Below are 13,887 nucleotides of genomic sequence, written 5' to 3' on the forward strand. Positions count from 1 at the left end.
TAGAGGAGGTCGCTAAGTGCAAACGCTGAGAAGAGTCTAAAAATTACTCCACCGTACACCACCAGCTGCTTATTTTCTGAGAAGTTACTGCAGCTGTCCCAGTTCCTTGAGGGAAGCGACATTTGCTGGGCTCAAGAGGCGACGTTCCAAGACAATTAGCATTTGTAACGGAGTTAAGTACTCTGTGCTACTTCACATTTTCAAAGTGTCATGCTGACATCTTCATACGTCAGTCGGTAACACAGAGGAGAGCCTGCTCTGGAATTCCCTGTGCCAGCCCTGGTGCCACCCCTCCATGAAAGCCTCCTGGTCAGTGTGGTGCTCTGTGCGAAGGAGCTCTTTTTTGGGGTCTGCTGAGAGCTCAGCAGAGAGTAAAAATAAAAGGTCTGATGGTTTCAGGAATTAAGCCTTGTTGATCCAGCTTCTCGCTCTGACTTCAGCCTCCTCAGGCCCACTGCAACTTTTAAGCTAGTGAATAGATTTTCTTTAAAGATATCCACAGTAAAAACATTCAGACAATGTAATTTCTGCAGAGACATGGTGGCATATTCAACCAGAAACAGGAAGCCATTAAAATTCATTTTTTCCGTCAACCAACTTTTTTTCAAGTCCGCATTAGAAGACAAAAATATTGTCTATTTTGATATTTCTAACAATATCAAAAGTGTGACGGTATTTTCAGTTTTCCTGTGGAAGCAGAGATCTTAGAAAAACAAGTAGGTGCCATATTGCTAATATTTATGCCAGTGGATTACACCCAGATGGAATTGAAGATTCAGAAGAAAAAAAGAACAATAAATACCCACAAGATGTGTTTACTACACAAACACCAAATTATTGTCACAAAAAGTTTTGGTTTTTTCCCCAGTGACTGGTTCTTTCTTATTTTTAAGGCACCATTGTTACAAGTAACATTGCAGTATCTTACAAAGGCGTATAACTAAGTTTTAATTGTGACTAAGAAAATAGTAGCATCTTAAGACAGCTAAAACTTTACTCAACCTTACAAGATATATTATCTTTGCGGCATAATAGAGTGAAGGAAATTTTTAACTAACAACTTCCAACTACCAGAAAACAGAAGTGTGCAAAACACAAAATTAAGTGACAGTAATAGGCCCAGATCATATAATAAAATGGTATATTTATTATCCAGAAGCAATGCGAAAGAACTGCAATGTAATTTCTTAAACAACTTAAATGATGATCAATGTGGTATTATGACAATGAAATCTCCATTTGGGAAAGCAACATTATTCTACATTCAGAAAAATGAATCAGTGGTGATCAAACAGTAAAATCCCACACATTTCTGTTGATCTGTAAAGCCTGACTAAGCAGGAAGGTCCATCTGATATCTAAACAATAAAAAAATATGGTGCACTAAAACATAATTGCTGTATATTAAATGACCATCTTTTCCACTGAATTGACCAAATCAATATAGAATCATAGAATCATTAAGGTCGGAAAAGAGCTCTAAGATCATCGAGTCCAACCATCAACTCAACACCACCATGCTCACTACACCATGTCCCTAAGCGCCTCATCTACACGTCTTTTAAATACCCCCAGGGATGGTGATTCAACCCCTTCCCTGGGCAGCCTGTTCCAAGGCCTGACCACTCTTTCAGTAAAGAAATTTCTCCTAATGTCCAACCTAAACCTCCCTTGGCGCAACTTGAGGCCATTTCCTCTTGTCCTATTGCTCGTTACTTGGGAGAAGAGACCGACACCCACCTCACTACAACCTCCTTTCTGGTAGTTGTAATTATTATGTAAGAAGTTGAGTAAGTGGACAAGATGCAGAAAAAGGTCTGTAAGACTTCATGCTAAAAATCAATGAATCACATAGGTTGGAAAGGTCCTCCAGTGATACTCCGTGCAACCTCTCCCTGAGAGCATGTCCCATCAGAGGAGCCGCTTGGGGCCAGACACGAGATCCCACAACCTCTCTAATCCATGACCATGCTCACGGTAAACAATTTTTTTCCTTTTAACAGCTGGAATTTCCAGTGTTCCAACTTGTGCCATTGCTTCTCTGAGAAGAGTCTGGCCTTACCTTTTCTATACCCTTTCATGAGGTATCTGAATCGAAGATACGACCTCGCCTTGCCACCTTAGGGCTGAACAAATCCAATTCCCTGAGCCACTCCTCATTCATCCTGTGCTCCAGCCTCTCAGCCATCTTCACAGCTTTTCGCTGGACTTGCTCCCATCTGCCAATGTCTGTCTTGTGCCAGGGAACCCAAAACTGGGCAGAGTACTCCTCAGATGTCTTGCAAATGTCAAAAAAGGGGAAACCACCGCTTCTGTCAATCTGCTCGCTACACTCCTTCAGCCTTACTTGTTATAAAACAAAAACAAATTCAACTTCATCTGTTGAAAGTCACTTTCTAAATCCACACATTAGCATGAATCACCACTACGCAAAGTGCTGCATCGCAAGGAGATGATAAGGGCTTGAGCTCACTTAATTAATACTGTACAAAACAGAACAAGAGCCCCTCCATGTTAAAGATCAGTCTAGAAAACAATAAAAGACACAATTTCCCAAGGGAGCACCTCTAGATTGATGCACTTTCTGCCAGCAGAGAACTGAGGCAATTCTTGAATTGGGTCCAATTTTGAGAAGTACCTGACAGGAGAATAATGAGTTGCCAGGGGCAGAGACATTTTGCACTCTCTGTAACCCAGAGAAGCACACAACTACTCTGCTGCTGAGAGTCAAGACAATGGGGTAAGAGCTTAATTTCATTCTTGCAGATACTCAAAATAATTTTAGTCTGCTAACGGACGACCATCTTCATTTCACTTTGTGAGGACATTGCACAAGAATTTTGGGATTTTGACTTGCGGATATGCTGAATCATACTGTAGAACACAGCATGCCTCTAATGAAGCTTTTCCCACCCACCCAAATTCCTCTACCGACCAGAAATCTTCTAGCATCATGAGGCTGGCATATGGAAGAGCTGAGATCTGAGGACACTGAGGTCACCGGACAGAAATCCTGACACAGGCATAGGTTAGAATTCCTCACTGATGGGAAACGTTGCTGAAGAACACAAAGCTCCTTTAGAGGCAAGAATACAGGAACAACTTAATGTTGTGCTGGATTACTGAGCAATTAAAGTGAGATATCAAACATACCCTTCCAAAGTAGACCATAGTTTTTCCCCCCATCTTTTCTCAGTTTTTACTGACTTCGGGAAGAAATGTATCTCATTACATGCTCACTTTCAACTCAAAGAAGATTATACAGTAGCACGTACCTGTACTACTTGTTTCTGTGGTTGTGTTGGCTGTGTGGTTGAAATTTGCGTTTTGTCCCGAGTGCCCCGGGTACGTTCACTGCCCACCGAAGTCATCATATACAGTATATACAAAACAATGTATGTACAAAATAGAAAATCTGAAAGAAAAAAAAAAAAAAGAGCATGAGTTAAGGCAGGGTACAATTGAATACCCAGATAATATACAAAGTAGCTTGAACTCTTCCTGCCTTTACCACGAACTCTATACAAGACTCCTGAGAAAGCAGCTTTAATACACTATTATTGGATTTATCGCAGTCTTTACAGTAAAGGGGGAAATGCAGTGGATAAAAAGCATTTTTGTCAGCTGATTATGATCTGTCTAGATCTGTACTTCCAGACGACATCTAAATCTCACAGCTTGTTCCAATTATTTAAACATACAGACTTTTCTATCTGCTACTTTGCTGAAATTCCAGCTCCAGCTGTATCACTCCTTACATTTCTGTAATACCTGATGTGTTGTTTTGATGCCTGGAATTTAACCACTCTCATACCCACTCAGAACGGTAACGCAAAAATCACATTCACAAACTAGGCAGTTCCTCTCTTCCCTATCATCAAACTGCTTTCCTGCACATATACGGAGGTCGTGGCCAACGCCCAGTCTACTCACTTCTCATTTATAAGAGAAATGATGATGCTTGCCTTTAAATCCAGCCTCTGTAGCCAGTATTTTTGTTTTGTTCTCCCTCATATTTACAGAAATTATTTACAAAACTCTATTACCCTGCTTTAAACATACTTTTGTTGTATGGCAACAAAGAAACCCAAAAGAAAACCCAAACCCCCGCCACACAGCACTGCTATCCCGTTTGTGGCAGTCATCTTTCATTCTCATTCATCCTCTAGCATTAAAGTTACTTTGAAAAAAGAAATTTATTATTCCCCCTGTGTTTGTACAGCATCTAACACAAGGCTAATTGATGACTACATGGTTTATAGTAGCTATGATAACTGGAAACAGATCTCTCAACTGAGCAGAATGGTCACGTTCAACTGCGTGGTTTCTGTCCCCATGACACTGGGAAGTAAAACTGCAAATTTAGGGAACTAAGGACAACCTGCAAGTGGTGCACCTGGGCAGGAGGAGATGTGCAAACAAGCAGCAAAGCAGTTTTACTGCAGCCCCAATGTATGAACATGCCTCAGCACGCCACTTGTCAGGGCAGCAGCTTTAGTGCAAGCTGGCTAGCACCGAGTTCAATGCACCATAATGCTCAGATGAAAACTGAGCAAACTGCTGTGATTGCATGGACAAGGATGTGTTCAATACCCAACTGCTCACTAGCATTCACAAGTAATGGGTACTCAACAATTAAATTTGCAATGAAATGCTTCAGTTTAAACATCGATTTACAATGCTCAGGAGCCTCATCCAGAATCAAAAAGACAATTAACACCATTATTATCTAAATCTCTTCTTCACTTTAGAAATACATTTTTGTTGGCCAAAATTGAACCCCAACATTGAGTTTCTTTATGTGCTAGTTAAAGCACTCAATAAAGTCTGAGGAGAAAGTGTATTTCCATGAACTCTTACATATTTAACAAGAAAAGGCCTGCCTTTACCAGGAACTGACTGTAGTACGAGCTGAACTGGAACACTGTGTTTCTCCAGCTTTATGAATATATCCACCAAAGCCAATCTGTCTCCCAGTCTCTTAAGGTAGTCTAACTTTGTTGTCTTCTAAGCCCCAGAACACCCAGGCCTTCAGAGCACTACACTTGACACCCTAAAAGCCAGATACAGTCAGAACAGAGGTTACTCAAGCTTGTGACAACATGTTCTATGGAAAACAAAATATTAAGTAGACATGGAGACGCTCTGAATAGCAAGTTCAACACTTATCACTGACTATCTGGTTGTGGCTGTCCACTGACATTTTAAACACGTTATGGACAGTCCCCAGTTGAGTTTGCAGTAGAAATTACTTTTGCTCTTTGTGTTAAAATCTGCTTTATAAGTCTTGCTGACTGGACTGCCAACATCCGAAAACTTACATTTATATAGACTAATAATGACCCTGGGTTGGGTTTTTTTTTCTTAAGTGTCGGTCAGCTCATCATGATTTGAACATAGCACACTGAGCAATGAAAAAAGCCTTGAACAGAGAACATTACAGAAAGCACTAACCTCTCTAAAAGACAAAATAATAGTTTCAAATACAACTGTCTGGAATTAGCCCACTGTGATTTAAGATACGTTGAGAAATTATAACTCCTTTGGGTCTCATTTTGTTCATAATTTCTGAATTAACACCATGTTTACACAGATTCTGGTACCTAGGAATTCTGACATACATTTCAATGCTATTTTCTCTAATTTCACCAAAGCTATTCAAAATATCGCAATCCATGTTTTGGACATTACAGCAGTACACAGACGTTAAAACAGAGAGTTTTCCATTTATTTGTAAAGCACATGCTGAACTATAGCCTACACTTCTGATAGCCAAGCAACCTATGGTACCTGAAGAGGATTGTGCCTTTTCTCCCTCTCCTAATGTGTATTTTACAGTGTCTCTGTCCCACAGCTGTTTAAGCCATGGGTTTTTTTCAGGATGAAAGGATACTTTAAGGAAAAAGGCAGGCACACAAATGTTTGAAACACTCCTGAGGGATGAAGCGGCACAGCAAGATCAGCCTGCTGGTGGGAACAGAGCCAAACAACCTGAACAGTATAACGGGATCTTTAAAGATCGTCATCTTGCTGACCACGCAGCCCATGAGCAGCGCAATTTGGCAACAGGTCCAAAGCAGAAAACCAGTGAAGGAGACAGCCTCTTCCTGGCCACAGTATGGACTTGCACTTCCCCATCAAACCAACACGGACATGTTATAGTCCATTTCAGACACAATCCAGTCTTCTTAAAAACACAATTGGCAGCTTGATATAATGAGAGCTTTCAAAATAAAGCTATTTTATTTCCCCTTAATTGGCTCTCACTATCTACAGGCAGTGCCCGGAGACAGCAACCAGCCCAGCCCCAGCACACATGAGGAGCAGCTGAAGGGCTCTGCTCCACCGCTGACGGTGCACTGGCCAGGGAAACATCGCACCTCCGTGGCACAGGCACGCCTTCACCGCACCGGGCTGAGGCTTCACACCCTACTACACCTACTCTTTAGAGTATCAAAGCAGCAGGCAGAAGGGAGGCAGATAGCCACTGCCTTCAAATTACCATAGTGACTACATAGTGACTATAATTTTGAGCGTTAAGTGAGATATTATTAATTAATAAGATGGGGCTGAACAAGAACATTTCCTTGCCTGCAAAGCAGCTTCTATTCTCTCCAATTCCTCATATTAAAGTCTGTTTGGCATGCTGTTGTCATAGCAATAAGGAGGATATCACAAACTGATGAACTTTTAACTACAGATCAAATGAGGAAAGAAGATTTGAGACTGGGAGGAAGACAACTCTTAATTAAAATCTGTTTAATAAAGATCAAAAAAATATTCAGACAAGCAGATGTTTCAGTTTCCATGCCAGGGTCTGGCTCAGTGCAAAAGTCCCTCATCAGCAGTTAATACTTGACCTTGTAGACACATTGCAACTCTAGTAAGCAGCCAAAACAGCTGTATTTTGAAGAAATAGATACACATTAAATGAAACAGACCCCCATAGCACTAGCAAAAAAGGAGGAGAAAGCATTTAAGAGACTGGACTCCCCAAAACTGTTCTGTAAAGAAGGTGGTCATACTTTTTTCATGACAATAAAAAAAAGAAGCACAAGACTGCTGTAAACCTTTTTTTCACTGATGTAATCTAGTACCTCCAGAGGAAGGCTGTCTTTGCTTCTACTTTAAAAACAAACAAAAAACTCCCTTGATCAGTAGTTAAGAAAATTGTTCAACTTCAAGTATGTTTAGGTTCTCAAGCACTAAGGAATTCGAATTTCAGCACTTCCTCATAAAACAAATAGACTTAAAAATCGGAAGCAACAGAGGCATTTAAGAGGAAAATCATCCCAAATCTCAAGTTTTGTTTGTTTTAGTCTTTCTGTCTGCGTATCGAGTTTAGCCCAAGGACCTACACTACAACAGCAGATATAGTATTGTATAATAAGCTGTCACCAGACTGGTGATGGAATGGCAACAACTATTCTAGTTTCCAAAAGTGGTACTTAAGTATTGGTATCTCAATACCCAACTTTTTTTCCTAAAAACACCAAATCCCACCCCCTCTCAAAGTCTCCATACCGTAAGTCTTATTCAACACATTTAGTTGGGTTTTTGCTCTGGATTTTAGAAGAGGAAGGCAAAGAATCAAAGAGTAACTGAACGCATATCAACACAAAAAGCAGGTTTTTAAAGCTATCATAATGCTTTCTTTGATCTTTTGTTCAACTTTCCTTCGGCAAGAAATCTAGCCCTTTTAGACTCAAAGAAGTCAGAAAAGTTACAGATATACAAAATACAAATTGACTTGACAGGGTGGCAAGCCCCACAAGACACAGCAAATCTGTTGCTGAACTTCCAGGGACAGACCACGCACTGCAATACCACCTGACTTTCAAGAATCCTTCTGAAGTTAAATATTCACTTCCATCAGCTGAACAAAACATCTGCAGTTTCAATTATTTTCCTGAGGCAGTCTCAAGAAAGTTATTTTCTTGACTCTCTGGACAAGGAGCTGTGATAAAGAACACTGTGCAGAAATCTCTATGAATACCTTAAAAGTGTGATTGCTTTTTTATACTCGAATCACAAAGCTACTCAGTCACAGATTTCTCACAATGACAGGGCGGGGAGAAGGCTGCAGGACACTGCCTCATGATGGCATGACTACGGTACATGTACAATGACTCCAGATTCTACTGCTACAGCAGTAGCATGACATGAGCATGAGGAAAAAGAGCAAAGGAAAAAAATTATGTCTGCAAAGCATCGATGCAATGCATTTCCCTCAAGTCCTGTTGTCTAAAGAATCTCCTTTATTACTGCTTGAAAGGGGAAAAGAGTTTGCAAGAGTCAGATGTTCCTCAGGAGCAGTGCTGATTACTCACTGTCTGTACTGCCCCAAGCCAACAATACTGAACCTGAGCTTATGGATCCTGGGAGGATTCATGTCTCATCTTACGGTCTTCTACAGTAAATAGGAAGAATATTGATGGCCAGGAGTAGACCTGCATCACTGGCAGAACACCACAGGAAAAAGAAATTGTATTATTTGTATGCTCTCACGTTTTACCAAGAAAAGAGGATTGCTGGGAGTGACCAGAGTACCAGCACAAACATATAAACTAACATATACACTTCCAGTTGTGTTAGCAAAGCGTACGGAATAAACAAGTGAATACTCTTACCCACCTTTCTTAAAACCCACTGAGTTGTTAGTTGAAATTATTATTCTGCCAAGTCAATCTATAATTGGCTAAGAATACACCCCAACCTACAGAAATCAATAATTTCTCACTACCACCAAAAAAAAAAGTATATTTCAATGCTTGGTATTCCTAAGCAAATGTTATACAAAGGAAGACAAAGAAATATACAAATAGGTCTTACAAATAAAAGAAAAGACAGCATTGTTTTGGAAGAGAAAGAAGTGTTCATTTTCAAAAGACTGGAGTTAGGCAAAGGCCGGCCACGTATCCAGAGCCCCCCTCAAAAGCATGATGTGGAAGGGGGACTGAACAGTGCATGTTTTCCACTAGTAGAGCAGGTTTCAATCATGAAATTTAAGTAATATCATTAACATTATTTTAAAAAATTCTTCTAATCTTACAATATCTATCTTTGCTATTATCCCAGTGTCTCTGCCTAACAGACATGTTTTACATTTTAATATATACTGATTATCCTAGCTTTAATCAAAATCTGCCAACTACACCCAATAAACATCCAGTGGACTTGCACTCATCATTTCTTTATCAATATTCAAACTTTAGAGGCAACAAGTGCCCTTATTCACACAGAAATTTCTGAAGGAGGAATCCAAATTTCCCCAAATTCAACTTTCACCAGTATTAAACAAAACAAAACAAAAAAAGAGTCAGACAATTGCACCAAAATCAGAGAAGCCTAACTGACTTCCACCTAGGGCTACATCTTTCACACAACCAAGGCAATCTTCAGACTGCTAAAAACCTGGCTAGCAAAACCCACCCAGCTCTGTTGCTGTCAGAAGACAACACTCCTGAGTGATTCTGGACAATCAAAAGGCTGTGAATGTCCTAGAGGATTCAGAGGGCTTGACCTTATGTTTCAGACATCAGTATGTACAAAGTCACTATTCTCATCTTTTGCTGCCTTTCTGCAAGAACATCATTTTAGATAGCAACGGCTGGACTTCCACATGCAGAAAGAATAAAGTCCTGCTCCCTGTCCTAACTAATTATAAGCCCCATGTTTGCAAAGACCTACAAGATGCACTAGTTACCAGCACTTACCATTGACTGTAATGAAACTTTAAGTAACAGAGACACCGTTAGACTAACTGCATGTTATTTTCTATCTAAGCACCAGTCTCAGAACTATCAGAACTACAGGATCTTTCCAGACCATAATGCAGACCAAACCACAGTTGTTGCCATGGACAAAAAAAAAAAAGAAAAGGCTGCACTGGTCCACATAGAAATATAATACATAGAAAATAGGAAGTCTCTTTGAGAAGCGGCAATCATGAGGATCCTGTGAGGAAGGAGCAACAGCATAGAATCATAGAATCATTAAGGTTGGAAAAGACCTCCAAGAGCATCAAGTCCAACCATCAACCCAACACACCATGCCCACTAAACCATGTCCCTAAGCGCCTCATCTACACATCTTTTAAATACCCCCAGGGATGGTGATTCAACCCCTTCCCCGGGCAGCCTGTTCCAAGGCCTGACCACTCTTTCAGTAAAGAAATTTCTCCTAATGTCCAATCTAAACCTCCCTTGGCACAACTTGAGGCCATTTCCTCTCGTCCTATCGCTAGTTACTTGGGAGAAGAGACCAACACCCACCTCGCTACAACCTCCTTTCAGGTAGTTGCAGAGCGCGATAAGGTCTCCTCTCAGCCTCCTCTTCTCCAGGCTAAACAGTTCCCTCAGCCGCTCCTCATAAGACTTGTGCTCCAGGCCCTTCACCAGCTTCGTTGCCCTCCTCTGGACACGCTCCAGCACCTCCATGTCCTTCTTGTAGTGAGGGGCCCAAAACCGAACACAGGATTCGAGGTGCGGCCTCACCAGTGCCCAGTACAGGGGCACGATCACTGCCCTGCTCCTGCTGGCCACACTAGTTCTGATACAGGCCAGGATGCCATTGGCCTTCTTGGCCACCTGGGCACACTGCCGGCTCATGTTCAGCCGGCTGTCAACCAGCACCCCCAGGTCCTTTTCCTCTGGGCAGCTTTCCAGCCACTCTTCCCCAAGCCTGTAGCCTTGCATGGGGTTGTTGTGACCCAAGTGCAGGACTCGGCACTTGGCCTTGTTGAATCTCAACTTTTGAAATATGTTTCTCTGCTGAGGAATATTTTAAGAAAAGCTCTAGCTTGTCCTGATATTCTAAGACCTGAAGGAAAAATTAAATACGTGTTCCTGTCATCTTTGATGGAAGGACCTAATTTCTTGCCCTCTGTCATAGAAAAGACTTTTCTGATGCGAACCCTCTCTAGAAGCTTCCAAAGTAAAAGAGATAATGCATTCCCATCACTGACCACACCTTATGCTGCCCTGAACTGTCAACTGACTCAGTATCTTGGGTTAGGAAGCACATGGAGACCACGGTGGCTCAAAGGTGGCTCCTGGTGCTTGCACAGCCATGCACACACTACGTCCTCTTGCTGCAGTGGGAAAGGAACACCTCAATTTCTGAGTCCTCTGCTCTCTTATCTTCTACCCTAAGGAAATAAAAGAAAATACTAGCCAAGTCAATACACAGTATACTCGCTGTTCATTCCATCACTGCTACATTCAGTGGTGAAGAACCATCAGTATTGCAAATCTCCTCTTCATACCTGTTTCTCTGGGTTTGTCCCCCCCAAAAAATGGAACAATCAACGACGAAAACCAGAAAAGGTAAAGCCCTCGGTGTTTTCCCTCCTAAGGTTTCCTGAGTACAGCGAAAGTACACTACAGTGTCTACAACTTCCAACAAAGCAGCAGCTAGCAAAACTACAGCCTAGTCACCCCCTGCAACAACTACTCAGATTGAATTATACACTGCATTAACTAGGAGGCTTGTAAAAAACATTAACTAGTACTTCACAAAAGGAAACGTTTATTGCAGCTGAGGAAAAAACTGAACTAGCAGGTTTTTCAGGGTTGAGAATCATTACCCTCTGCAGACAGAACTAACACAGCCTTCCTGAAGTCACACACAAGTGGAGGATGGCTGAGCAGGGTTTGGGACAAAAACCCGTGACTAGAGTTTTAGTTCCCATTTGGGACCTGGTTGTATATTCATTCAAAGTTCAATCCATAGTGCAGGTAGAACCCAAACAGTTTATTCCATTAAAATGAAGTTTCGGCTCACATCTAATACCACACAACTGCGAGTTGTCACCAGAAATGGCATTCCTGCTCCCCTACTCCTTAATCACATAATATTGCTACTTTCCTTCAATCAGACTAACGATCGTGCAGCTGCAGAGGGAGCTGGTTCAGTAAGCTGACCCAAGAGCAAACTAAACCCTCCAAAACAAAACAGCGAGTCAGTTGAAAAAGCTTATCCAGTGCAAAACTATGTGGCTATACAACTGCTGAATCTGACACGAGGGATAGGGATCAAGTTCATGAGGAAAGGGGGAACTTGCATTTCAGCAGCCATGCACGATTATAACGTAGGTAAAATGTGAGGTTTCACACTTTTTTTTCCTGGGATCGAGTACAGCAAGACTTGATCCTAGTCAGGCCCTCTGCACGCCACAAAAAAAGAAAAAAAAAATTAAAAATGCCTTGTAGGCATTTTAAAAAATAAAAAAAACTCCCAGGAAGGGACTCTACCAGCAGAGTGACCTTGAATATGTCACTATCTTACGGCATATGTATTCTTTTGATCGCCAACAGGAAAATAGAGTCTTATATCACCTTTACTGAAGAACACTCCTTAATGCCCAGCCTCTTGGATACCTGTTAGCATTCAGTAACGTGCAGTGAGGAATACACTTATAAAAATTTGGAGGTGCTTCTGTCCAAACAAGAGGAGGCTATAATCAACCAACATTAGGACGGCCTGACTAACACAGCTTATGGTAATCTAGAATACAGTCCTTTCCTCCAGCCACAAAAGTATCTGTCTACATTCAGTTTCAGGCATTAAACTAGATACTCAAACTACCCTAAAGCAATTTAGCCACCAAAAGCAATCTTTAATGATTTTGTACACACAACTAAATATTCGATGCTTTTGCTGGTCATCTTTGAATTTCACTTTCACAGGAATAATACACTTAAGTGTCCACCCTTTCCCTATCAAAAGCCCCACCTTGAGAAGGCTTGCTCTGCCAGCTCATTAAAACTCACAGCAGTCCCTCTGAGGGGGAAAGGAGGAAATCCAGACAGACTCGTCTGGGAAGACAGGGCTGGGTGCCTTGGAAGTTCTTCAGATGACTCCCTCCACCAAAAAAATCACCAGGCAAAGCCTCTGCAGACTGTAGTAATTTGCACAGCTTTCTAGTCTATCCGAGATGAACTCGGGGGTCAGCTAGATGCATGGGTGAGCTCAGGGCACACACACACACACACATATATATATGTAGGTGAGGAAACAGTTGCAGAGTACGAACTAAAAAAGTTATAGATGTTCTCTTCAAAGAATACATGGAAGGACATATAATCTCAGGTCACACTCCAGTTAAGCTATCAATACTACAAAGGAAAAAAATATTTAAATAGCCAAAGCATCTCAGATAAGACTGCAATACACCACTAAAGCTGCACAGGACATATGACCTTCTTGTATTAACTGTGACCAACTTGTCTCAAAACCATTATTCCCCACACCTCTAGTGACAATGTCAGCAAGATACTTTTGAAACAGTTTAAGCTTGGGCTATGTCAGTACATAAAACATGAACTACAAGCATACATTAAGGACACTTCAGGCTTGCAGTTTGTCAATAGTATCAACCATAAGACACAACAGTCAAGAAAAAAAACAAACCACTTTCAGTGGGTCAGCCCCCTATCAATCATTACCATTACAATCAACAGCTAGCTGTACGCACAAGATGAGTAATTCACGCAACAGCAAAAAAAGGAAAAAGAAAAAGCTCTTAAATAACAAAAAAAACTTTTTAAGAAACTTATTAGGAAAGCTAATCCAGATTAAACCAGTACCAGAACAAAAAAAGATGCTGAATTGTAACAGGAGCAGGGAAAAAGGGAGCTGTCAGCTTTGGCTATTAAACTGCAGAAATGCATATTTCAGCTATTTGCTCTGATGTAACGTCCCATATCTAAACAGCCCCTAAAATTAATTGCTGCTTACACAGAAAAAACAAACCCAGTAGGAAGTTTCAAGTTGAAATCCAGGTACTCCAAATGACAGAAAGAAACAGCTAACACAAGCTAGGAGCCACGCAGCCAGGACAATACCCAGAAGGGGGAATTCGCTTTGAGTGGGGTTCTTGTAAAC

At 41.2% G+C, this 13,887-nt stretch overlaps 1 protein-coding gene across 25 annotated transcripts in view; it reads right to left on the reverse strand.

The window, feature by feature from the left end:
- Window positions 1-13,887, reverse strand: part of LOC142074711 (ubiquitin-associated protein 2-like) — a 181,320-nt gene that overhangs the window by 153,983 nt on the left and 13,450 nt on the right. For 12 of the 25 annotated variants that reach the window (XM_075135532.1, XM_075135531.1, XM_075135526.1 and 9 more), the window contains exon 2: window positions 3,276-3,415. In XM_075135532.1, the coding sequence (XP_074991633.1) occupies window positions 3,276-3,374 (99 nt within the window). In that variant the 5' untranslated portion in view covers window positions 3,375-3,415. Of the gene's footprint in view, window positions 1-2,935; window positions 3,077-3,275; window positions 3,416-3,933; window positions 5,198-13,887 lie in introns of those variants that run through there. The other 13 variants (XR_012670676.1, XR_012670675.1, XM_075135517.1 and 10 more) reach the window with 9 other exon arrangements.

Source organism: Calonectris borealis, chromosome W, assembly GCF_964195595.1.
Source record: "Calonectris borealis chromosome W, bCalBor7.hap1.2, whole genome shotgun sequence".
NCBI classification, from domain to species: Eukaryota; Metazoa; Chordata; class Aves; order Procellariiformes; family Procellariidae; genus Calonectris; species Calonectris borealis.